Here is a 26,901-nt window from a genome sequence, read left to right as displayed (position 1 = left end):
AATATCTATGAACGAGTAATATAAAGGTTACAGAAAGACACTGAAAAAATAAATTCTTTTTTTGGCAGAGGTTGATTCACAACTACAAACATTCGGAATTATTTCTGAACATCACTTTACAAGCTCGAAATCTTTTTAAACCAAATTCTGAGCCCAGTGCTCCTCAGCCATGACCCACATTTGCACCACATCATTCCAGGAAAACACAACAGCAGCTGATTTCACCAAATAACATACATTCAACCAGAGAAAGGAGCTAATCAGTGAAATCAGTGGCAGTCTATTATTACTGTCAGAGTGCTTAACTTCCTGCGTTCATGGCCCAGCAACTGATCTGCCCCGTTTTTTCCTGGCTCTCTGTGTGTGTGTGGAGGAGGTTTCAACATTACTGCCCAGTCCTCTTTAGCATCACCTCACTGGAGTCCAGATATAGTCAGACCGCCATATATAGACTCATGTTACTGATCTGAGATCAAGTTGTTGTATGCATTCTTTAGAGATACATTTCAGCTTATCTTTTCTAGGAGTTATGATAATGTTGTACCAGGAATGTGGTACCGTCATTACAATAGAGTTGGAGGTGGCACAAAACATAAACAGTCAGATGATCAGAGACATCGTAACCAAGTCAACAGTCTAAAGCACTTTTTAGTTTAGATGTTAAATGCAAAGATCATGTTAACAGGTCTCTGCAATTAACCTGAGCTGACATGTGTACAGTGTTGTCATGGCTGTCAGGACTTGTGGCCAAAACTACAGTATAAGAATGAGACTTACTGTAGCCTCCCATCTGCCCTGAAGCCGTAGCGCTGCTCAGACGACGTATTGTAACCTCTTGTCTTCTAAAAACAAAGATGGCAAAGATCACCACCACCTGGTCCTGTCAAGAAACCATTTTCCGCAGCAGAAAAATATTTAAACTTATCACCCCCTATAAGATCAGAAGATTGAGTTTGGTCAATTAATTCAATCTTATTGAAATGTATTCATAATTTAAAAACATAAAAGCTCTGACAGATACTAGCAGGATACCATAAAATCTAGTTGGTTTAGTTTGTCAGGTATCAATCCTCAAGTATCTGAATCGAAAAGTTTGCCTATTTCAGAAACTTTGAGGTATCATGTTGTATGTTGGACCCACAATATAAAATTACATTAACTGTGATAGATTTTTACATTATATCCTCAACACTCCTCTCGGTTTTCATGATAATAATGACAGTAAGTGAAAGGTTTTGGCTTCAGTGCCACAATTTAAAAATGTCAACGTCATCTCTGTTTAGGCTAAAATACACAAGTCCGACGTGCTTGTGAATGTGTTAGTATACAAGTCTCACAGCATTAGAATCCTGCAGCATATAGTTGCATTAAGTGTCATGATATGTGATGAAACCTAGTGGTATTATACTGTATAATGCTGTCTGATGTTATGACACTGTGGTCTCTTTTAATTCCTCTAACAGACAGTGAAAGTCCAGGGCAACGACATCTCACACAAGCTGCAGATCTCCAGAGTCAGCAAGAACGACGAGGGACTGTACGAGTGCCGGGTGACACGAGCCAACTACGGAGAGATTGTGGAGTACAAAGCCCAAGCCTGGCTGAAGGTGAACACCACGGCGAGACCACGACGACCACTGCCACCCCCCAAGAAGAGCTCCCCACTGCACCTGACGGACAAGAAACCGAGAAAGTCCAGCTCAGCTCAGGGCCAGGACAGCATGAGTTCAGACCAGAGGGTGGCCTCCACCTCCACCTCTCACACATCCTCCAAACCAGCTAAACACAACCCCGGCTCAGGTAAAGCCCTGTGGGAGGGTTACATAATGCGGGCACTATTGAACACAAAAAAGACTCTTGTATTTTACTTCCAGCATTAAGTTTGGGGCAGACTGATGTAGATCAATGCACCTGCATCACTCAGAATTATGTACACACTCCTGTGATACCTTAAATATGTGGTGGATCTGAACAGCTGAAGAGTCTCTTTGGAGAGAATCTGGTCTCACAGAACTATTAGGACGAAAGCAGGTTTTGCAGAACCAGAGTTCGAGCAGGAAAATGCGATTTGAGAGAAGTAATCGATGAGTCTTTGGTATCGATTAACAAAACTATCAACATCCCTGTGAATCAAAGTATAGCATTAGTTTGCTTCACAAGCTAGCAGGAATGCATCATTGTTTAACGTCTGCCTTTTGGCAAAGCTGATAGCCCCGTCTCACTGTTGACAATCTACCATGCTAAAGACTTCCTGCCAAGATTGCGAGATGGTCTGGTTTTAAGGTGGTGGTACACAGAGTACTGTAAGCTTTTCCTGGTTGCACATTAAAAGGTCATTACAAAGTTGAATCTGACTGAACTTTGGGTACAGTTGAATCAGAACCAGAGCAGCTCAGCATAGTCCCCACAGCAATCCTCCCATCATCTCCACTGTTACTGCAACAACTTGTTGTATTTCAGCTGCTCCTTTAAGTCGGTCGCCAGAGTGGATCAGCATCCACATGTTTAACATACATTTCACCCTTCCTGACGCAGCCTGGGTTCAAGGGGGCCAGGATCAAACTGCCGGCCCACCTGAGCCGTGGCTCCAATGCACTGTCCACAACAAGTATTGTGTTCATGGTTATGCAGTACATGCTCTTGTTCTTGCAGGAGTTGCCGTTGTTCTTTGACTCTGTGGTGGACGCTGGGAGTAAATCTACAGCAGTAGAGTCACTACTGAAGGAGAAAATTGGAAAAGCAGCATGTGGCATTTGCCTAACTGATTCTAACTTTTTGAAGACCATATGTACATGCAGACTAGACTGTTGTATGTGACTATGTATTTTTTTTTGGGGGGGGGGGGGTTGTTATCCAGCTACAGTGTGAGGATCCTTAGTTGAGGGTTTAATTTGAATCAAAATTACTACACCCACCTGAAGTCCTCCAGTTTGCTGAGGTCAAATGTTTGTTGATGTCGCCAGTGCACATGCGTTGTTTTTGTTATTTGCGTCTGTAAAAGTATGTCGGATTTCTGGTTGTTTTGGAAGGAGACAGAGAAGGAAGTGATTTGTTCAGATGTAACAGAGGCCAGCCAGTCATCAACAAGGAGATGCACTTGGTTGAAGCAACAGAGGGCCACAGTGTTTGCAGTTGCGGCATGCACCAGCGATTATGCAGTTCCAAAGGCTTATGGGTGTGCACATCAGTTTGCAGAGCCCAGCAGGAGAACCATGCAGTAGGCATCACTGCTTCGATTACACTGTTCAAGCTTCACTTAGTCCTTTCACAACATGGCTGTGCAGAAGAACTATTCACCATAATAACAATAATTATTATTATTGATTGCCAAATATCCAGGGTGATGCGGTCTTGTTTGCTTTGGCTGAGAATCATAGGCAAAATTAAGATATTGAAGAAGACTTTGGTTTAATTTCATCGAGATGGACTGGAGTCTTTATTCAGGGATCAGCTACAAGTTAAGCGCCTGCCTCCAGCATGCCCAAAATGTTGCTTCAAGGCTCTCAACCAAAATGCTAAGAGATGAGAACACATTTTACTCTATCATGCCTCTCTTCACTGGCTGCCCGTGAGTTTTGAAATTGATTTTTAAGACTTTACTGTTCATGTTTAAGGCACTACATGTTCATCCCCCAGCAGCTACTGAGATCCTCAGGCAGGCCTGCTCTGCTGCATCTCAAACTCACTTTAATAATGTGTTATAATCACATAAAAATGCTATACATACTGGCTTAACGTTATTATTATTTTTAGCGAACTTTAACAAATGTAATTCATGAGATTTACTGTAGTGGATCTGTATCATGGGAGCTCTAGCACATCTTTAACTATCAGTCTATTGTAATACCCAGACTGTTATTACTTTCAGCAGATAACTAAGAATATTAATGTTACCTTTGTCCTTCATCAAACACAGTAACACAGGAACCCTTTCAGAGATGTGTGCAGTGTAATACCTACTGAGTTGTCTTGGCGAGTGCAAACACGCTCAGCCCTTGAAAGAAATGGAAAATGTATGCTCCAACTTGTCGTGGAAAATAAAACCCTTTCGCTGACTTTGAGGTCAGCAAAGTTCCCAGTGATTCAAATTCAGTGAATATCTCCTGTGTTCCTACTGCCCTGATGCTGTGAATGGGGACTAAACAAAGTGGCTCAGACCGAGACACACAACATTATTCCAGCCAATCAGCTTCTGGGGGCGTTCGTCTTCGTGCACAGGATGAGGGAAAGAAGAAGAGAATCTGGTACATTCTCACGGATAGTGCCAATTTAAGGATTACCAGGGGAAGGAGAAGGAGCAGTCTACTCTTTCGACGTTGAATTGAATTGATTGGGACAGTGGCAGCTTGCGTTGCCAAGAAGGAGTGATGGCTGAGGAACAGCCAACAAGGGGAAGGTCAGAAGTTTTATAATCAGGAAAGGCTGAAGTGTTGCATTATCACTTGTGAGGCTTCCCAACAGTGGAGACTGCATGGTCGGACTGGGAAAGAATTTCAGCCATGGACTTATCTGTTGTTGGTCTGCACCCTGAATGACAGGCACACAGAGAGGACCAGCACAGAGACTGACAGGGCGGTAAAATCTTTAAAATCTTTATGGATATTTTGACAGTCCACCAGCAGACTGATGTGGTGGCCCACTTGACACTTGGCAGCCAACGGGGATTTGATGTGGTAGTTGCGATGGCCTCTGTGACTATGGTGGAGAGCCCTCTAAGAGCTGAGAGGCATGAAGAGGGATTCAGAGGTTGCTCAGTTTCTGCTTGACAGGTTGGAAACATCAGCTTTGCCAATAGGTCAGTATTGTTTTGTCCCGTTTACTGTTTGTGATACCTAACCCCAACTGGTTAGTTAACAAGCAGGTACCGGTATCACGTTTGTGTGCCCAGGTGCGTTAAATTACTTACTTACTTGTTGCTAAGATGTGTTGTATGTTGATGTTAGCTTTAGTAGCAGAAGAGGTGTGAGTATCACTGTCTGCAGGCGGTGAGCTGGCTTTGGGAAACTGCCTCGTCTATCATGTTATTTATCCGTACAACATGCAAATGCTTTTACAGCCACAGAGACTTAAAACACAAGATTGTTGGTACAGTGGATTTATATGGTTGGATGCATAATTCAAAATGTTACACCAGGTAACTTTACCTTCTTTGTTAGCTTAGCTACAAACCTACAGTCCTCTCTTCTGTCACAGCAGTTTTGTAAAAACCCTAACCCTAACTAACTCTCTCCAGTTTTTATGGTGCAGATCTGTTTGGTGACGTTTTATATTATAAGGTTTGTTTTGCTTCAGCTATGAGAAAGAGTATCCACTTCCACACCACATATATGATGCTCTGAATTCCACCACTGTGTCATTGCTTTGGCAATACGCGTCCATGAAGTTGAACAAAGCAGTTGGCAGTATCTGGCCTCTCATGAATCTGTAGTTCCGGAGGTGTGTTGTGTTGCGAGTGTAATGTACAGGCTCCGACTGGACAGTTGTTTTCCACCACACACACCAAGAATGTCTGTGATTATGTCATTCTTCTCTTTTTATGTCTCAGTAACTCGTTAGAGCCATGTCATAGAGAATTGAGAAGCCAGACCGTGACAATCACCTTCACTGGCATGGTGGAGTGGTGTAGTAAACAACTCTGTGCTTCTGTTTTCGCTGGAATCAAGAGGATTGTGAGTCGCTCTTGCCTGGGTGTTGCCCGTGCTCTGTCCAAGGACATTTGCATAAAGCTGAGCCTTTCTCAACTTTCCATGTGGTGTAGCTGAGTGCTGTTGGAGTCTGTCAAGCTGAGCGAGAGACACAATGAATAACAGGTGTTTATTTGTGTGTCTGAATGGCCCATAAGAGACAGTTGCATGTGTTAATAACATTATCCGACAGTAACCACAGAAATGTGAACAAATCCAGTGAGACTTTGGATTAGCCACTTACTGAAGTCTGCATTTATGAATGAAATAATATGCAAACAATCTTCAGTCTCAGTTATTAATGATCAGCAGCAGCAACCAAGAGGGAATGTCTAAATGTATTGGTACAAGCTGTCACCAGTTCAGATTATAATAAATCAAGAGATTCATTGCCAGAGTATCACAAGTAAAACAGACTTTATAGAGCATTACAGAAAAAATGAATGGTGACCATTTAATTTACATTATGTAGTAATTATGTGGTAATATGAAGAAATTTCAGAGAAATAACAGTCAAGTCAAATATTGGGTAATTACAGAGTAAAACTGAATCAGAATGAAGAGGGTTGGTCGGGAATTATATTGGAATAGGTTACCATTAATATCTATAGCATGAATACATTGTGAAGACAGGCTGTCAGCAGGTAATACCAAGTCTCATATTTAAAACACCAGCGTGTCAACAAAAGAAACGCAGCAGCCAGTTTCCTCCACATAGCCAACTTTCAGTGTCATGAACCTAATGTATTTCAACAGTCTTACCATTCACGTAAGCCAAGAGCAGTGGTGGCCACTGCAACAGTTGTTTATTAAAAGTGAACAGTAGATGTGACGACTGCTGGAGACGTCACTGTAGTTAACCCATTTCTTCACTTTATACTCCTACTTAATAACTACATAATGAACAGCTTGTAAATTGAAGGGTCACCAGATTAATATATATAATTTATATGAGAGAAAACGTACACTAGACTGACTAAATGTGGACTCGGTTCGGTTCGTCACCACCTCTCAAAACATCCCATTCATTATGTGCATTTTGTGATCTGGCTCCCTCTGGTCCAGTTAACCCAGCCATCTAAATCTCCTCGTTTCAGAAGAGGTAAATAATCATGATTAAAAGAAACCGACGTTGTCTGTGTTGTCAAAGTCAGACGCTTTGTGCACCCAACCACAAACACAAGGGACTGGTCGTCATAAACATGCTGCTTCATAAACCATCAATGCTGTAAAAAACTAAACCAACCATAATTACTTAGACTGATCTGAGCAATTCAACTTAAAGCTGATTAAAACAGCATCGTGGCAGCATTCTCATACTAAACACAGGTCTCTGTAGAAATCGGCTGCTTATACAAGTTATATATGGCGTGGGTGCACTGAGTCAAGTTGATGGCTGTGAGAACATGTTGCACTTTTACATTGTCCAGATTTTCCTTTTTTATCTTTTGGACTTCAGCATAGGAAATCAGCTGCAGCAGCCGACACGCTACCCTCAGGTGTTTTAGTTTCAATGTAAATTTACTGTCATTAACTATTGGCAATATTTTAAATTCCCTTTAAAATTATTTTATAATTGCACTGCTCCTTCTCATCTATAAATGCCATTCATTTTCCCACTGGTCAGACAGTTCAAACACAAAGTCAGCCCTGCTCTGGGCTCAGATAGCCCTCTGCACCCTGAAGCAAAACACAGAAAGATATTACTTGCCACTGAATAGAGGTAAAAAGTTGAATAATCCCCGGGGCTGCAGAGTCGGAGATTATGAGGCAGCCAAATTATGCTGACAACTGTGTTGCAGTGAGTCCTCTGTGCGGTGTGTCTGACACTGATAAATGCCTCTCCATAGCTGCTCAGGCAGCCTTGGCCACCTTCTCTGAGCGGCAGAGAGGTGTTACAGCTGAGGGCGACAGAGTTCTATTACTCCTCCGCTCAGTCTGAGGCCGATGAGCAACAATAGGTAAATGGGCTGAGATGAAATTAAACCTGGGAGTGCAGATATTTTCCTTTTCCGCATTGCTGCATCTGTAAACAATGAGGCACTTTCCAGATGGGGGGAATGTGGCTGTGACTGGTGGAGCGGCTGCAGCAGCAGAGTGGTTGTTCACAGCTACTTCCCACCAGTGTGTCAGCTGTTGTTAGATCACAGCTCGGCCTCCATCGTTCCTGGCAGTGTTTTTCTCTCAAAGCTCAGAGGTGACCGTTGCAGAATGTGGAAAGAAAAAAAAAAAAAAAAAAGGAAAGAAAAATGTCCCCTAAGCCAGACTTGTCCCCCCACCCCTGAGGCCTGCCTGGTTCCCGCATGAAAGAAAAACAAATATGGACTCAGCTTGATTGCATAAGCAGTTCATCCAAACAAAAATCACTGACCTTGTTTTTAAGAATCACCATATTTTTTTATAGTGCCTCGACTGCGTACGTCTAAGGAAGATCACCAGTGAGTCATCACTCGACTTGGCGGGTAGGAGCAGCAGAACTGCTGTTCATGGTTGCATTCATGTTGCTCAAGTAGTCGCACGCAATGTCAATGTGTCACTTCGAGTTCATGTGGATGCTTCTGTTGGTCCTTCCTTACTCAGAGTGTGTGCTTGTAAATCTGTCTTACGTCTGTGAGTGCACAGCAGGGAAAAAGCCCAGCTACAAGATACAGTGAAGTCTCACGGTGGACGGTGGTCTTCATGTGAAATGAGACTGAAACGGTGGCAGGAGGAGTGTAGGGACACACAGGGACAGCGAGGGTTGCTACCTTCTATGTGAAGAAATGAGGAACAGTGCTTATGAGCCAAAATAACAAAAATATCAAGGGTAACACAAAAATTGAAGCCTAATACTGATTTACAAATAGTTTTTTGATTGAGTTTCTGTGCACAACCAGCGCTGTTATAATTAACAGTGTGATTGATATACATGGATCAACTCTGCAGCTGTTACCTGCAAAGAAAATGAGTCATTAGATTTTAGATCAGATTTGACTATTAAATACAAAAGGATAGTTTTATTCTTTTTTCCTCAGCTAGAAATAAAAACAAGTGGATGGATGATTACCATAATCAATTTGTTGCTGATTGCCTTGTTACCTACAGTGTATTGGTTATTGTTTAATATAGGCTACAGTTGGCAATGAACAATGAGTGAAATAATGGGCTATATATATGAACGGCCGCTGGTCAGACTCGAACCCTGGCCACTGTGATTAGGACTGAGCCTTCATGGTATGTGCTTTTACCAGGTTTTTACTGCTGTCTTCACCTTTAGAAGGCAGCACACACTGCTGGTCAGTTACTGCTCACTGATAAACGTCTCGGATCCACTTGTATGCTCTAACTGGTTGGGTGTTACTGGACATAACATTATTCACAGCACTTTGAGGACATAGTTTATAAATGAAATGATGTGTGTCACATGTTTCCATAACTAATCTACATGACTCAAAATTAACCTGCAAAATAATCAGCATACCTGCATTTAGAAACTGGGTCCAATTTATACTTAATGCTGCTTTATACAAATGACTTTGTATATTTTAGCCCTTTATATAAAGACGCCATTCTGTATACTGCAGCTGAACCTTTCTCAGAGAGTGTTTACATCATTTACATTTTCCATGCTAAAAAGGGCAGCTGCGACCGAAGCCCGCAAACGTTAAGGCCTCATTAAGAAATCGATACCTGGCTGCTTCCTGGACTGTTACACGGACAGACGAGACTGTCCTCCTTTTTAAAAAAAAAACGAGCCCATAGGTCGATTGTGCAGCAGGTTATTATGACCCATAGCTACGTTTTGTTGCTAGGCGACATCTAGTGGTCGTAGTAATGATGAGAGGAGCAAAGGGAGAAGTGCGGTGGTGTAGTATAAAGAGAGACAGAGTCCACGTCAGGAGGAGGAGGTGGTGGATGGATGAATGTGACACAGGAGAGCGGTGTTCCTATTGTGTTGTTTCGATTATCCATCAGAGTTCAACACTGTTATTATTGTAACATCGTTTAATGTTGAGGAAGTATTATTTTAACCCAAATCACACAATCTTTTCCTCAACCTAGTAAGGAAGTAGTAGGAATCAGAGGGTTGATCAGGTTGGAGGACTGGTTGCTGGTTGGGACAGACACACGGACCACTCTCCAGTTATAGTAGTAACAAGTTTTACATTTACATTCCACCACTGTAATTTCCCATAGCAACAGCTAGAAACTGGATCTGGACAAAAGCTGAAAAATTCAGAATCAGGATTTTTGTTTGAGGACAGATTCATATGAAAGTGAAATATGTAAAACGAGCCCATAGTGGGCCCCAACATTCAGCCCTAATCAGCTGCAGGTTCCTCGTGTCAGTTACGGTTTGGAAAATGGCTGCAGTAATGTTTGCTAAAACAACACTGCTCTCAGCTTTCGTATCACACACCAGACTGTTATCACATTTAGTCTCTGCCACAGTTGAAGAGTCAAGCTACAAGGTAATGGCATCCAGTTGTATTTAACTAGTCAGTCAGCCAAAAACCCATCCAGTCATGACTCAGGCAGGCAGACAGTCAGCTAGAGAGAGTATCAGTCAACAAGCAAACCAGACGGCGAGTTTTATAACGGAGCCACCGGGCAAGTAAGGGAGCGAGTCGAAGAGACAGTCAGCTAGCCAGTCAGCCGGCCAGGGATCAGCAGCAATAGATGGAGCTGGCACTAAGCCAGTTTGAGCTCCCAGTGGAGGTGCTGTGGTGATTCACCTCCCTACCTCACTGAACCCGACCGCCTCGCTGGCCTAGAATCGATATTCCGCATCACCATTTCACCGAGCCAAAAACATTTTGGCAAAATGCATGAGTGTTGTGTTAGGTTAAGTAGGACAAAATGAAAAGTATTCAGTGTGGGTCTTTTTTCTCCCCGGCATGCACCAAGAAAGCCTGAAAAGGTCTCTACCCGGGCTCCGGCAGATGCTCTCGCTCATTATACCTACAGATAATGCAGTCTGCGGCCCCTCTGTCTGCAGACTGTGGAGGAAAAGCAAAGTCTAAAAAGTGGCATCATGCACAATTCAATAATCCTGAGACATCGTATAAAAGTCAGATGTCTCCAAATCATTTCTCCCATGGAAACCTTTCTCGCTCTTCCTTCAGCTTCCCCCTCTGTCACTGAATAGTCAGCTGGAAAATTCATCCCAAATGACTTGTAAAGACGTAGTGACCTTGTCAAGCCAACTGTGACAGGAAAAGGGAAGAAATACTTTCATGGATAAATGAAATAATGCAATCACTGCCAGCATGAAGGCTTGTTTTGTTTTGTGAGCATCCAGCTGAATGGCATGACTGTGTTTTCATTTTTTATTTTTCTTTGCTCAGCAATTAAAATGCATGGTCATGTGCAAAAACAACAGTAATTCACAAATGTTCTTCCTTTGTTGTTTTCTAAAAATAGCATGAGAGCAAAACACAGAAGGAACCCTTACCTTTAGTATGCTTCCTGGCAAGGTTAGTTTTGAAGTGGAAAAACAGCTCTCTCACACACACAACACACACACACACACACACACACAAAATAGCTAAAAGAAAGTGTGTGATTTATATGTGAGAATAATAGTTTTAGACAGTGTTGCTTTCCAGTTGTATGATGTGAATGGCTTAGATATATTTTCAGTGCCAGGGATAGAACAAGTGGGAACATTCTCACACCAGATGCATGCTAATAGGTAGAACAAGGTGAAACAAACAATGGCTGTGGTTGAATTAAAGAGTATTTCTGTTTTCTGAGGTCAGGGTGGAGTCATTAAATAAAAGTCCAACAGGACGAGAAACCAGTTCTTAAAACTTTATGTGGAAGAGAAAATTAAGGCAAGGCAGGTTTATTTGTGCAGCAACTTTCAACAAGGAAATACAAAGTGCTGAACATAAGGCGTGAAAAAGCAAAAACACAAGGGAGAGTAAAAAGACAAAAAATCATTTTAAAATGTAGAGGAGAGAAATGAGATAAAGTGGAATAAGAGAAAAGCAGCAGCACTACAGTGCAGAAGGAGATGAATCAACAGTCCTGAATTTAATTGAATAAAAGGCAACAAACAAAAAATTAAAAAGCTAAATTTGTGTTTGTTTGTTCAAATGTGTGGAGCATACAAGCTGAATGCTGCTTCTCCATGTGTTCCATGCCTTTAGAGGGATAGTTCGGGTTATTTGATGTGAGCTAGTGCAGTGCACTTATACTGTAGATAGTCAGTATTACCTGCAGTAGATCTGGACCAGCTGCAGCACCGGTGCAGAAGCTGAGCGATGTTCTGCTGTGGATGGGGTCAGCAGCAAAAACGTCTTCTAGCCACTTTAAAGAAATGCCTGTAGAAGAAAGCTAATATCAGTTTAAGTGTACATTTTATGTTGAATATTTCCTCCACTTTATCTTGCTGTCAAACGGCCCTTTACTTTGGTAGTACATTTTGTGAACCATTGAACTGCCGTATTCCTTTAATGTTAGCAACTGAACTTAAGCACTGACTTTCAATCATTCTTCTTTGGCTACAAAAACTTTTAAACTTAAAACTGAAAGTATTTCTGTTTTAGGGGAAGACCCTGGTGGCTCACCTGGTGGCTCACCTGGTGGCTCACCTGTCAGGACACGTACCATGAAGGTTTAGTCATAACTGCAGCGGCATGGGTTAAAATCCCTGACTTTCTTGTCTCCCTCTCACTCCAACTATCAAAATAAAGACAAAAAATAACTTTAAAAAAAAAGGATTTCTGTTTCCTCCATCCATCGCATTTACATTTACAGATGAACTTTGACCTGTAATTCCTATAGTTGTGTGCAGTTGCGTCCCAACATTCCCAAGAGATCGCAATGTACAAACAAGTGGTTGCAAGAATATTTTGGATTTAGAGAAAAAGAAACAAGAATGTATATTTTCATTATAAAACTGTTTTTAGTTTAGTTTTTTTTTAATTTATTATTGATAATAATCCTTTGGTCAAATTACTCACAACTCATGACATGAGTAACCTGTGACCAGAAATTTCCTGAATGGGTCCAACCCAGTGGTAGAGATCATGTGACAGACTGTCAGCTTGTTAACCTGCTCACTTTTTTTTCACCTCATCAGACTGGATTGTAGTTATCTCACTCAGCTTCAGATCTCAGTTATTACTTTGACTTTTATTGACAACATATCAGGCTTTGTCAGAGATGGACACCGTCATCGTCTTAAGTCTGAAAACATTCATCTTTTCTATACTGGCTCTGATATTATGTTTGTGGAATTATGGGAGAAGCAGTTGAATGCACTTTCATTTTAAATTATTCAGCACAAAGTTTTTTATATGTGACAGTAAATAAGACCTATATTCTCCTCTAAGTGAACTGCAGAACAATCTGATACAGAAGAGATATGACGGACTGGATGACTTGATGTTATCATGTCATTTGTCTGTCTGCAGGTAGGCACTTTCATCTGAATGTAGAAAACAAAAACATCACTGACTGAGTTCGCTGCGTTTGACTACATTGGTTTGATGGTGAAGGTGATAACTGGTTTTAACTGGATTCCACAGCTGCTCTTCCTTCAGTTCTTCTTTACCTGATAAAATCAGAAACATGCACCTTCTTTTTACTGTTTGTGTTTTCTCAGACAGCAGAGCTGAAAAAATTACTTTGCAAAATGCCATATAAAACAATAGAAACCACAACAGCAGCGAATCAATAATGTATGAATGAAAATCTCCCTGCTGTGCTGCAGCAGTGGGTCTTGATCACCAGATTCTGGAGAAAGTGCCGTGATATTTAGGGTTGATTCGAAGGATTTTATGAGTGCATCTGGAAGATGTCAGAACTGACGCAGCTGTACAGCGGCCCATCGTTATGTTATAGGAGGGGGGCCGTTATCACCTGCCTCAGTGTCTTTTCTGCTGTATTTAGTTCTATCTTGAGGAAAATAGATGATTGGATTCTTTTTGTTTAAGTTCCTCCTCAGTAAAATGTTTCAGGAAAGGTTTATTATATATAAAATTCCACATTGCACCTTACACTGCTCACAGCTCTGCTGCCGTTGGATCAGGTGTAGGTCCAGCTGGTTCTCCTGCCTGCGTCTCAAAGTGTCTTTGAGCAATACACTCAACCCTATATTTGTTCCCAGTTAGTGTGTGAACTTGAACAAATAGATGTGTGCTTACTTTTATCAACACTACTGAAATATTTTGGTGTAAAATAAGAATTCAGAATTCTAAACAATCAAATGAACCAAGTTTTGCTTCGTTTGAGTGAAGTACAGCTGTGTCAGTGAATATAGTCAAAGGATAAGACTAGCATCATTATATGTGAGCAAAAACAGACCACATTCAACAATGCATTCCCAGAGGTGCACCATCAGGAGAGGCAAACAGGGCAAATGCTTGGGGCCCCCAAAGGCAAAGGGTCCCCTGATAGCCCCTCATATTGACAACTATAAAGCCCCTTAAACCCCCCATAAAGACACTGTGCAGTGCCCTGCTGCTGCCCGAAACCTCCCGAAGTGCGTCCTGATGCTGTGTGCTGTAGCGTCTACCAATTGCCTGCATGTGAGGTGTTTAGGGGACATCTGTAAATTGTAGCATTTCCCACCAGTCTGCATTTTGGAGGGTTCGGCGATGGGCTTCTTTTCCTGGAGCCCCCTGAGTTTAGGATTGCCACTGTGTATTACTGTGTATCTCAATACTGAAGGACTGTCCATCATGTCTGGCACTCAGCACTAAGTCTCTTGGATCTTACTGGGGACATAGGGACATACGTCTATTAAAACACGTTACACACATAGTTTCTTATAAAAGGGTTTCAAATTTATTAAAACAGCTGGTCACTGTGGATTAATCCAAACTTGGTTCTCTAGTGAATATTTGGGGCAGCAGGGTGGGATAGTTGCATGTGGGATTGAGTCAAAATAAACTACCGTGTGTGTGTGTTCATGGTAATGAAGGAACATGTCGCCCAGTGCAACAGTGTGACTCACTGATGTGTTTTTAATAGTCTTTGGACAGCAATACAGTTCTATGGCTCAGAGGAATAGGATATATGAGGCTGTGGATACGCACACAGTACTACTTGTTAGGAGGGTATTGGGATTTGATGACAATATTAAAATATGTAATATCACCAGCCTTATCTTTAAAGCATGAACTCATAAAGTTACTACCATTACCTTTCATACATAGCAATCTCTCAACACATTACAGGAGGGAGTGATGAATGTGCCAGCATCAATTTAATGTGAGTCCATCTGTGCAGGTATTGCAATTTCTTTATCATAGAACCTGCTGTGGGATTTCAGCCCATGGCTAACAGCGTATGTTAGCACTCAACCTGAACACAGTGTGCCAATAAACTGCCTAAATCTGGGATCATGCTCAAGAAACCAGTTAGAATAAATGTAAAATTTACACACACAGTGACACAGAGAAAATATTTGTTCATCTGCAGTTTAGCAAACACATTATTTGATGAAATTCACTCAGATTCTGAAGCCATTCAGTGCTTCGCCTCTGGTTCGTGAGAAAGCTTCCCTGATGCAATCTACAAAAACAGTGACGTGCGCAGTAAGTGAATAAACACAGCTGAAGAACAGTCAGTGTTCAAACTGTGAATAACCAATGTTAGCAACCATACTTTTCATAAGCAGGCACTGATTGGCTGATATTGGTGTGTTTTGTGTACGGTAGTCATAAAAGAAAGGAATCAATTCACGTACCTGTCCAACGCTGCTGCTGAACCCTGAAGCTACAGCTGGTTAACAGAGCACAAACTGAGCCAGCAAAACAACCCAAACCTGCTTCTTTGACATGATCGGTGGTATTGGGCTTGGGCGACATCTAAAATTGAATATCTGGATACATTGGATCTGGATATATTGTTTTATGGTATTTTATGTTTCACGTATAAACAATGCTGCCGCTAAACAGCAGTTCAAAGTTTTGTCACATGCCAAGGTACAATAATTTCGATTTTGCTGTTCACTAGAAGAATCTGCTGATGTGAACCATGCCTCACTAAAATGAGATCTCAGGAGACTTAATATCAAGACTTGTTGAGTCCACAGTCAGACAAACTGTCTATGAATGGAGATGATTTAGTTTTGTGGCACCCAGCTATGATGACTTCAAAGACACGAGGCGGAATGATCAGTAACGTAACAAAGACGCTCAGAGTAAGAGCTAAAGGCTTAAAGGAATCATTTCTATCATACACAAATCATGAAGCAGGACTGCATGGAGCATCATGTCCTGCCATGACCACCCCGCAATGAGGCCGCTGCTCTCCAAAATACATCACCACTGCACCTGAAGTTTGTCAAAGAGCAGCTTGACTCCACAGTACTGCTGGGAAAATGTTTTATGGACTGATGAGACAAATGTTTAATTGTTTGGGAACAACATGAAAATCACCCCTCAGGTGAAGTAGGGTGGAGGGAGCATCATGATGTTGGGCTTTGCTGCCTCTGGGCCTGGACAGCTCCAGGGGAAAATGAATTCTCTGTATGGTCCATGGTTCCTCCTGAACATCGAGCAGGTCTGAGCAGCTCCCAGAAGAGCTGGTTTCAGGTTACCAATGCCAAATGAGGTTAAATGGGTTATGAAATCCAAGGGGTCACTTAGTCAGTGTTTGATGGGTGTGTTCAATAAAGGCACAAAAGCTTATAAGTGTGTGTGTTTGTGTGATATTAGCTTAGGGACACTAGGCGATGTGGTCTTTGAGCTGTCGTAGACCGCGAAGGCCGAACCAGAATAGATGGTCTGGCCTACGGAGGATTTTCTCTTTGTGTCACCAGCTGTGCCCGTCCTTACCGTTGCATCGCAAAACGTGGCTCCTGTCTCCTAGCAACCTTGACAACATGTAACTTGTTTTTTTCACAAAAACTTAAAGTTTTAAGGCCTTTGGTTTGAACAGTTTTACCGTTAGCTGTTGAAATGAGCTGAAACCCAATATTTACATTTTAAAGTACAATCCTCAGGATCTCTGTTGGTGATATTTCATTTCATTACTGACGTGCAACGAATCTTGGGATAGGTTGGAAAAGAAAGACGCAATTTCAAGGAGCCCTTGAAATGGGACTAGGCTGTCCCATTTCAAAGGCTCCTTGAAATTGCAATCAGTCTTCAAATGCAGGCTTCGAAGGATGCAGCCCCTGGATTGGGATACAGTTTATGTTTGTCTACATTTCTGACTTAAATGAAGATCAGATCACATTTTATAACCGATCAATGCAGAAAACCAGGTGAAAGGCTTAAACAGGGTTCACACTCCGTCTTGCCGCCGTATGTACGGTGCAGGGAGAAAACTGGCCGGAGAAACACAATAACAAAGCAGTCTAGATGACTTCCAGTGAACCCAGATACAGATTTTTATGTGTGGAAAACAGACCCAGATGGTGGCTTTGCATTACACCCCGGCTACATGGAGACACATGATGCGACTTCATGACAAAATGGAACAGCATGTTCCAAATGGCAAAAGACTGCCTGGCAACTGCTTAGAGCCTCACACATTCCTGGGAGGGGGGAACCCAGGAAAACCTGCCTGGTGTTTTGCTTCTGAGGCTGTGTGGGACAAGGACACATCCTCCATCCCCAGTGTTACATCTTTGACTTTGGTTTTACCGTCACCAAGCAGATTATTGTGAAAAGCTTGATATTAGTGGATTAGTGCAGGTTTTTGTTGCACATTTTTCTGTACTGTCTCCACATTTATGCTCCGCTCTGACTCTTAGCTGGAGGCTGATTAATTATTCTCTGTGTGAAGGATGTTTTGGCCCAGAGTGATTGCTGCTCCTCTGTGGCACTCCTGTTCTGTAGATCACCTCAAGCTTAAATGAGATGTGGTGGGGGAGGGATGAAGGGTCAAAGCCCTCCGTGTCTGTCCTCCATCCCTCCATCCATCCCTCCCTCCCTCCTTTTTTTTTTTTTTTTTTTTTTACCATTCCTCCCCAAATCCCCAGCAGCACAGACAATCCAGAGCTGGACTGCGAGGAACAAAGCGTTCCCCCGGACGCTCTCCGTCTCAGAACTGCATCTCACTGTCTGACACAGGAATCTAGTAAAAGTCAATATGATTTAGAGAATATTTCACTTTTTATTTCCCAAGCACTGGCTTGTTTTCACAGCATTACAACTTCATACTTCTCTTGCTTCTCACTTCTCTCCTCTTTCACTCCGTCTTTCTTTCTTCTTTATCTAAGCACTTTCTGCTGATGGAGAAGAAACTAGTTTTTTTTCTGGTCCACAGAGCTCTGCTGCGTAGGATTGTACAGTTGTCATCTGTTTCTTTGCTCTCATCATATCAGGTTCGATGTCCTCAAGACGCAGGTGATTCAAACAATGGGCTGAGGAGGCTGTGTTCTAGTTTGCAGTTGCTAGTCGTGTCAGATGCTCAGTAAACAGTCCGAGCCGCCTGCGGTGATGATAGCAGCTTGTCAGGGCCGAGACGACGGCGGTAGCTGCCCATGTAAATCCTCTTCAGAACAGTTCAGAGGCTGTTCACTTTACACTTGCAGTTTTCCGTGGCTGTCTTGTAAAGTTGGTGGCATCCGTGTATGAGTATGTAAGTTTGAATAAACAAATGTCCAATCGTCGACTTTACTCTGGGTGAACCAAACCTGACTGACGGCAGTGGTATCAGGCTCCAGTGTGGTCTGATGATGCACGTCCATGTGAACACAGGTGAAGTGATGATTGTTCTTAAGCAACACACTTCACTCGAACTTCTACCTTCAAACACGCTGGAAGATCTGGATAATGACGGCCAAGAGAAAAGGAACATTTATTTTACTGATAAAGAAATAATAGCATTGATCATAACATCCACAGTATTTTGAAAGACTGTGTTTGCATAAAATCTGAGCACAACCAGCACCTGCAGGTGCCGATGCTGTAGCTGAGGGCGTGCTTCACACCTCTGTCTAATATAACACTAGTAAAAAAAAACACTAAAAGTTGTTTTTCTCTGTTGAGAATTGTCTTTTTTTTCTTCCATTCGTTATTTTCAGTGGTTTAACCCTGTGTTCCTTCTCTTCACAGGTACAAGAATATCATCCAGCTATGGACTGGCTGTCCTGCTCCTGGCGTGTGGTTTGGTGAGGGATGCCTTGTTATAATTTGAAGAACTGACATGATTTGCTCCCAGATCTCTCTCTCTCTCTCTTTCTCTCTCTCTTTCTCTCTTTCTCTCCCTCTCTCTGTTTACTCTCAAAGTGAACGAGAAAATTGCCTGTTTTATTTCCCCCCCTCTCTCCTCTCCCCCTCCTCCTCCTCCTCCTCCTCCCCCCACCATGCGGACAGCACAGTTGGCCTCTCATTTCCCAGCCACTACTGCTCTTGCACCCCAGCACATTGTTATTAGCCACTGTAAACACCGGTCACCTTTAAAGCAGCTGGATTACCTTTTGTACAGACGTCGACTCAACGCCACCCGAGGTGCAGCGCTCCGGTGTGGAAAACGGACTCTGTGTCTTTATTGGATAATTCTCACGGACGAATGACTTTCTTATGGTTTCGATGTTCCAGTTCATCATGTGATCATTGCTCAAAAGTGAACAAGAAAAAAGGAGAATCTATATTTGTGTAATATATATATATGATTCCAGATGTATATCTGTTTTATTTGAATCACCCAGAATTAACTGTATGTGCTGTACACATAGCTGACGCTCATCATGTTTGCTATGGAGCTTCATTGTGAATACGCTCTCTGTCCCCTCTCCAAGAAATTCAAGTACATGTTAATTCAGACTGTTAACATCAACCATCAGGTTAAAAAAGGATAAATTGCTCATTTTTCTTTCAGCTGTATTGGCCGTCAAAATGATCTAATAATGTGCATAATTTTACATCTTGTTATTGATACATATGCAGGTGTGCATGCTTTTTGGACTGAAGGCTTAAAGGAGAGGAAGTCAACACTTGGAGCTCAGTGTTACAGTGTTTAGTTTTATTTTAATGTGCTACCTTTGGTGTGAAAAAAATGTCCCTTGTCATTTTAAATTGTATTGCATCCACAGTAGGAATAAAAAAAAAAAAGGATGTGACGATTTATGAGTCATTCAAAAATCCTCATATGTGACCACGGGATGATTAATTTTAATTGACCTGCACCATTTTGTCAATGGCGTGCTGAACTGAAGCACTGGTGCATGTCTCATTATTATTACAGAGGGTGAAGGCGCGCAGTATTTACCCACTTTGGATCATGAGTAGTGCTAGTTTGTATTAGCAAAGCGCACAAACACACACACACACACACACACACACACATTGGCGCATATAACAGGCAGATGTGTTTAGTGGCTGTGCAGCACAGAGAGTAGACTCGCTCATCGTCACATTGTATATGACCCACGTTTGGGAAAATAAGTAAAAAAATCTTTTCTCACAGTTATATATATTTTTAGCTTTATTTTCAGATGATATATCACTGAGATTTGTTTTTATCCGCGCAGAGCATTTATAAGCAAAACGCTTTGACAATCTGACACACGACAGGCGGAGGTGTTGTTCAGTGCAGCAGCTCCTGTATTCAGATCATCACCGCGATACACTCTAACCTCCGGAATAAATGGGATTCTTTTGTTGTTGTTAACTTTTGAGCTGAAAAAGGAAATTGTGCGCCGTCCATTAGAAATGCAGACGCTCCAATTCAAACCCAAATATCTATAAATAATAGAATAGTTTATTTATGTCTCAAGAAATCATGCTGTAAATGAATGTTACCCACCATGCAGCAGAAGGCGCCCTGCATTTTATTTTGACAGACACTGTCCCTTAAGCACATGCTATTTTTTCAAGGTGGTCAAACATGAAGCATGATTATCTAGTTCCTCATATGTCGTATGCTATAATCTAACATTCATACATTTACATACAGATGTAATTGCAAGTAATTACTGTGCTGTGTGTTTTCAGAAAGCAGAATGCTGCACCTCACTTTGTGCTTTTATTCCGCTTTGCAGACAAAGCAACTCCTCCCCCCTCCCTGTCCTCCCCTTCCCTCCCTCCCTTCCATGTATAGTTGTTCTGCATTCCCAAAGAACTGTGGTGTGGCGGGAAAACTTGTTGATTCAGCAGCGAGGTTAAATGGCTGACGGAGCGTGTCATGCTCTGGGATCAGAGCAGAGGCGTCTCCTGATCGGCAGCCTCCAGCCTGGGCGCAGGATGTGTGGGCAATAGCGGGGCAACCCTGTCTGATCCCTCAAGTTCCGGATAGCTTCAGGGTGTACTCGGGACAGTTAATCTAGCATCACTTTCATATATATATATATATATGCCACTCTGCTGTGACGGGGGAAATAGATTGCTGCGTTTTTGAAAATGAGACATGTTACGTAATATGATCCTGAATGTTTAGTTTGCAGAAAAAAAATAGTAAAAGCTTATTTTATGGGATTTGGAGGATGATTGTACTGAGTAGAGTGTGCACAGTTTGAGTGGACATGTTGACTGTGTCCAACCCTCATGTAAAAATTTACAGATCTGTACAACTTGTAAATGAAATAATCAGCATGTTAACAATTGTTTTTTTTGTTTGTTTTTTTTTAAATCAGTTTAAAAAGGCAGAGGCCAGTGATGTTCTGTACTTGTAACAATGGTGTCATGTACTCATATTCAAGTGTTAACAAGTCCAAAGTGGGTTTTCATCTCTTCAAAATGAACTTGGGTAAAAATGTATTTGACAAAAAAATATATATCGATATATATATTAGAAACATCTCCTTTATAAAGCTTTCATCCTAATCCAGGGGACCCACTTGACTGTGGGTCTTTGCAACATATTGAATGACAGAGAATGAACAATTGGAGCGATGGTTTATTTGATATTGTGATCAGACTGATGCAAAAATGATACTTAGTAAAAAAAAAAAAAAAAAAAAAAAAAAAAAAACTGAGTCGTGAGATTTGGTTTTGATGGAGGCTGAAGTGCTCACGGGCGACAAGGTCTCTGTTACCAAAGAGGAGAAGAGTTCACAGTGACGGCGAGAGCAGCAGTTCCTTCATCCAGGGATGTTATTTCAGAAACATCACACAGCCATTTTCCTGTTCTGTTTTATATGCCACGCTCCTCATCCACTCTAGATGTATTTGTTTCCTCTAATGTATTTCATTTCAATGCGGTCCTGTCTGTTTGTTGAGCTGTCGAAAATTCTGATGAATTATAATTCTCTTTTCTTTGGTATTGTGTGAGGCTTCTGTACTGGAACATTGCAACGAGTTTGTATTATAATGACAATATCAGAATAATATTTAAATAAATCATTTTCACAGATGAAATTCAAACACTGAAGGATTCCATCTGTTTGGTCGGTAACACACTGAGCCGTAGAGCGGGTGAACTGGAGAGAGTGCTGACGCTGCCGAAAACTGGCCCAGTTTCCAACTCAGGAGAAAAGTTACTTTTGTGTGAGCTTAATCACTTTTCATTTGCTGGTACTGCTAATGTTACTCAAATTCATTTACACAACCACACAGAGAAAAACAAACTGAATGAGAAAACAGTCATACGAGACTAGAGAAGCATTTCCTAAAGTAAACGTGTGTGATGACTGTGCGCTTTGCTGCAGATTTGCATGACTTTTTGATGACTTAATAATCATAAGAAAACAAACTGACTAATCTATTGACTGAGTTACTGCTGCTGTGGGAATGAATGGGAGCTTTAACATTAGATTTTAATATATTACACTATATAAGTCAGACTGCATTGGTTAGACATGTCATGAGTAACAGTATAAATGCATTGAAGCTGAATGTACGGTGGTCCTGAGAAGTCAACACACTGCAGCTTAAGAAAAACACAAAGAGACAAAAACATGAGTAAATTCAGAAACGCGCTGCAAGAAGTGCAGACGACAGCGGAAGTGTTTCCAGGGGACACTAAAAAGGGATGAACCCGGCTTCATAACTTCAAAACGCACAAAGCATTGAACAACAAGGCCCGATCCCAATGTCCACCCTCAAGGACTCACAGACTTTGAGCATGAGGACTCCCTAACAGACATGTTGAGCCCTTTACGCACACTCTCGGTAAGTCTGCAGTCCTGCAGCCACAAAACATTAAAAAAGGAAGAAGACAAGAGGAACGGTTAACAAATGAGCATGAAAGGAACGAACCCAACAAGTTTACATGTGAGTATAATTTGTTCTGGCTTTCCATTGTATAAACACAGAGCTCACTGGTGATTCAGAGCCAGGACTGTGTGTAGTTATTTGTCCTACAATGGCACGATGATGAATTCAAAATATGTTTTTATCAGCTCTTATCCAACATAAATTTTTGGTTACAAACAGGAAGTGAAGGGAGGGGGAAAAAATGCAAAATCAAAAGTCCCAAACCCATAATTGAATGAAATATTCTGGCGTCGTCAAGGTAGCTTAATCTGTCACAAAGTGCTGTCCCATTCCTTTGTGCCATTTTGAGCCGTTGCAGCCTCTTACATTCATTTACTTACTGGGTTACATCAAGGCGGGACATTGGGATTGGGCCCAAGTGCGTCCCAACTGGGTTCATCACTTTTTTAGTGTCCCCTGGAAACAGGGCATTTCTGTATTTGGTTGTGTTGTGAGTATTTGCATGTGTTTTCTTAAGTTGCAGTGCATTGACCTCTAAGGGCCACCGTATAAATGGACCTTTAATAGACTCAAATGCTTTACATTATTCATAATCTGGATGTAATCATAACAACATTATGTACAGTTGATCAGTATGCAACAATGAGTGTTCACAAATTTCAATACACTTAATACAGGTGCTGTAGTATTAATACAATAAGACCTTAATGCATGACATAACTCATGTGACTTAAACTTCAAATATCATCAGAATGACATTATTTATTCATATTGTTTATAGTTGATCAATGTGCAACACAAAGCACTATCTGTCTATGGAGATGGTATTAAATATAAGTATAACTTAGGTTATTAATAAGAAAAGTCACAGCACTCGTACAGAGAATTATGCAGAAGTTGACATATGAAAAGTCTTATGCAACTTTAATGAAAAAGGTGCTGCATCGAATGACATGTTTATTGATATATGAATGGTACAGTATATGCAGTTTTGATGAGCTACAAGTAAACATGAAAAAGGCACTAACGTTTCCTAAAACAAAACAACTACTGCGTATTTCTAAGCATAGGTTTTGACTGTGATGGTTTCCTGAACACAGTTCAATCCTGACCCCTCACAAACGATCCCTGTGATGTTTAAGGTGAGGGGGGAGAAATAAAAGAGGAGCAGTTTGCAGGTGATACTGCAAATTGGTTTTACTGCAGGTCTCTTGGTTTTGGCAGTCAGCCTTCATCAGCGTAAACCTCGGAAACAGGAAACTACCTCTCTGTTGGTAAAAATGGGCCTGTCAAATCTCATCATCCATTCATCTGTTTGAAAGACAAGATAGAGGAATGGAAAATGAGGAGCGAGAGAGAGAAAGAAAAAAGATCCTCTTTGGAACTGAGGGGTGTATTTGGCAGTGGCAGCTCGACTAATCAGGTTTACTTAATCAGTGAACTCAGAATGCAAAGCAGGCACTGTGGCAAAGAGGGAGCGAAGGCAGGAGAGAAAGACAAGCAACAATACAAAATTAACCCTCGGCCTGTGTTTGTTAATTCAGCAATGACACAGTTATTTATGTGGAGGCAAAGACAGAGCAAAGCTCCAGCCTGCCTCTGGCACTCCAATCAGGGTCCTTCTGCTGCACAAAGAAAGAAGGGATGTGGACATTATCGTATGACTAAGCTCGTCTAAATCTTGCATATTCAAATATGTTTCGTTGCAGAGCGGTCGATGGCCAAGATCTGTTGGTCTTTTCATGTGCTTCCATCGAGGAATAGAAAAAAAACAAAAAAACACAGTGAGATAACTGAAGTTTACATTTTCATAGGCTCATGAAATATACATACATACATTGTAGAGACAGGATCCACACTGAGCCACAGAGCTGCTGTGATCCTAGCCTTAATGCAAAGCACCCCACTGGTAACACTGTGTGTGCACGGCAATGTGTTCTCAACTGCTTCCTCACACCGCAAGGACAACATTTCATGTCGGATAAAATGGGGAACATCCAACCATAAGAACGCCGCGGGAATGCAGTGGCCTAAAGGTTAGAAAAGTGGATTCAACTTGAAGTTTCTGGGCAAGAGAAACAGGAGCCAAGACATGCTGTTCCTTTCCCTGAGGAAACCCAAAAAAAGCAATGACTTGGTCTTCCTAAAAGGCTAAAGCCTCACATGTGGCTGCTCGAGGCTGCAATGCTGATGATGCTTTGCATACTTCCTGACATGCTTGTTCATTTTATAAAGTTTGATTTCAGGGAATGGAATTCCCAGATTCATAAGGCTTTTTGGTATTTTCTTAAAAGTGTGATGCCATGGCAATCAGCCTGCTACAATTTAAATTAGCCTGTATTCAGTCCAAGTCTAGATTTTGGTGCCATTGGAGGCTTTGAATGACCAAAACAAATAAATAGGTTTTAGTCTAGTCTATCACAGGGCTGACATACATACAGAAACAATACAGAAATATACAACCAGTCACGCTCACCCATGGGCACTTTAGAATTGCCAATTAACCTCTAATCTGCATGTCTTTGGACTGTGGTAGGAAGCCACAGTCCTGTACACCCACACACAGGGAGAACAGGTTTAAACTCAAAACCAAGGGCGTAGGTTTGGTCTCAACATTGGTAGGGAAGCAACAACCCCACCACCCCTCCAAAACAAAGAGACTGACTTTTTAATGCCGTCAACCGGTAATCAACATACAAAATAGGAATTTACATTGAGGAATACCCATATGCAAATTTAATATATGTACTTGTGGTGAATTTCCATATATGAAATATATGTACACATGAAGTAAAATCATAGAAGTATGTAAAGTATAGCCTGTATACATGTATGTAAAGATTAAATATGAAATCTGTTAGAAAATATAATTTTCTGTCTGTTTATATTATGAACATATGTTAGCATGTTGTTTTGTAGAAGTTGTAGAGTATTCCATATATGTTATGAACGTATAACTTCATATATCCAGAGGCTGTATATATGTCATAATAACATAGCCTCTTATACGTCAAACATGGTAACATCACTCTTGATATAGGGACATTAATGTCAAGTATGTCATAAGTCATAGTATAATGAGGCATAAATAGCCATAGTATATTAAGGCATAAAAAGTCATAGTAACCTATACTCAGGCAGAAAAATGTCACATTATACTGAGGCATAGAAGAAGTGTGAAGTCATACTGTACTAAGGAATGAAAATGTAAAAAAAGAGTCATAGTATAGTAAGACATAAAAAGGTCATAGTATGGGGGGGGGGGTCACATTCTGCTAAGACAAAAAAACCCGTCATAGTACAGTCAGGCATGAATAAAGTCATAGTACAGTAAGGCATGAAAATGTTAAAAAATAAAAAATCATAGTATGGTATGGCATGAAAATGTAAAGAAATGGCATAGTATGTTATGTCATAAAAAGTCATACTATAGCAAGGCATAAAGATGTCATAATATACTAAGGCACAAAAATGTCAAAAGATGTGATAGTAAGATGTGTAGTAAGTAATAAAAAAAAGTCATAGTACGGTAAGTCATAAAAACATCATATTATAGTAAGGCATAAAAACGTCATAAAAAAATTATGTTAAGTCATGAAAATATAATTGTACAGTAAGGAATGAAAAGTGATAGTAAAGTAAGGCATAAAAACGTCATAGTATAGTATGGCATAAAACTTCAAAAAAACATCATGGTATATTAAGGCATAAAAGGTCATTAAAACATCATAGTATGGTAAGGAATAAAAAGATATAGTATAGTAAAGCATCAAATTGCCCAAAAATGTCATAGTATAATATAGCATAAAAATGTCAGAGTATGGTAAAGAATAAAACAACACATTATAGTCAGGCATTAAAATACCAATAAACATCATAGTATAGTATGGCAATAAAACGTCAGAAAAACATCATAGTATATTAAGGCATAACAGGTCCTAAAAACGTCATTGTATGGGAAGGCATCAAATGAAATAATATTGTAAGGACTAAAAATGCCAAAAAACGTCATAGTATAGTGTGGCAGAAAAATGTAAAAAAATGTCAGTTTATTAAGGCATAAAAGGTATACTATATATAATATACTATGATGTTTTTTTGACATTTTATGCCTTAATATACTGTGATATTTTTTGATGTTTTATGCCATACTATACTATGACGTTTATTGG

The 26,901-nt window shown here is 41.0% G+C and overlaps 1 protein-coding gene across 1 annotated transcript in view; it reads left to right on the top strand.

Annotated features, from left to right (window-relative positions):
• vstm2a (V-set and transmembrane domain containing 2A) overlaps nt 1-19,881 on the top strand; it is an 82,809-nt gene extending 62,928 nt beyond the window's left edge. The window contains exons 4-5 of the mRNA XM_022754083.1: nt 1,464-1,800; nt 18,689-19,881. Of these exons, the coding sequence (XP_022609804.1) occupies nt 1,464-1,800; nt 18,689-18,765 (414 nt within the window). The 3' untranslated portion in view covers nt 18,766-19,881. The remainder of the gene's footprint in view (nt 1-1,463; nt 1,801-18,688) is intronic.
• The last annotated feature ends 7,020 nt before the right edge of the window (nt 19,882-26,901 follow it).

This window comes from Seriola dumerili, unplaced genomic scaffold (genome assembly GCF_002260705.1).
Source record: "Seriola dumerili isolate Sdu_G_001 unplaced genomic scaffold, Sdu_1.0 BDQW01000216.1, whole genome shotgun sequence".
NCBI classification, from domain to species: Eukaryota; Metazoa; Chordata; class Actinopteri; order Carangiformes; family Carangidae; genus Seriola; species Seriola dumerili.
The sequence above is the reverse complement of the archived record's forward strand: the minus strand, read 5'-3'. Positions and strand labels throughout refer to the sequence as shown.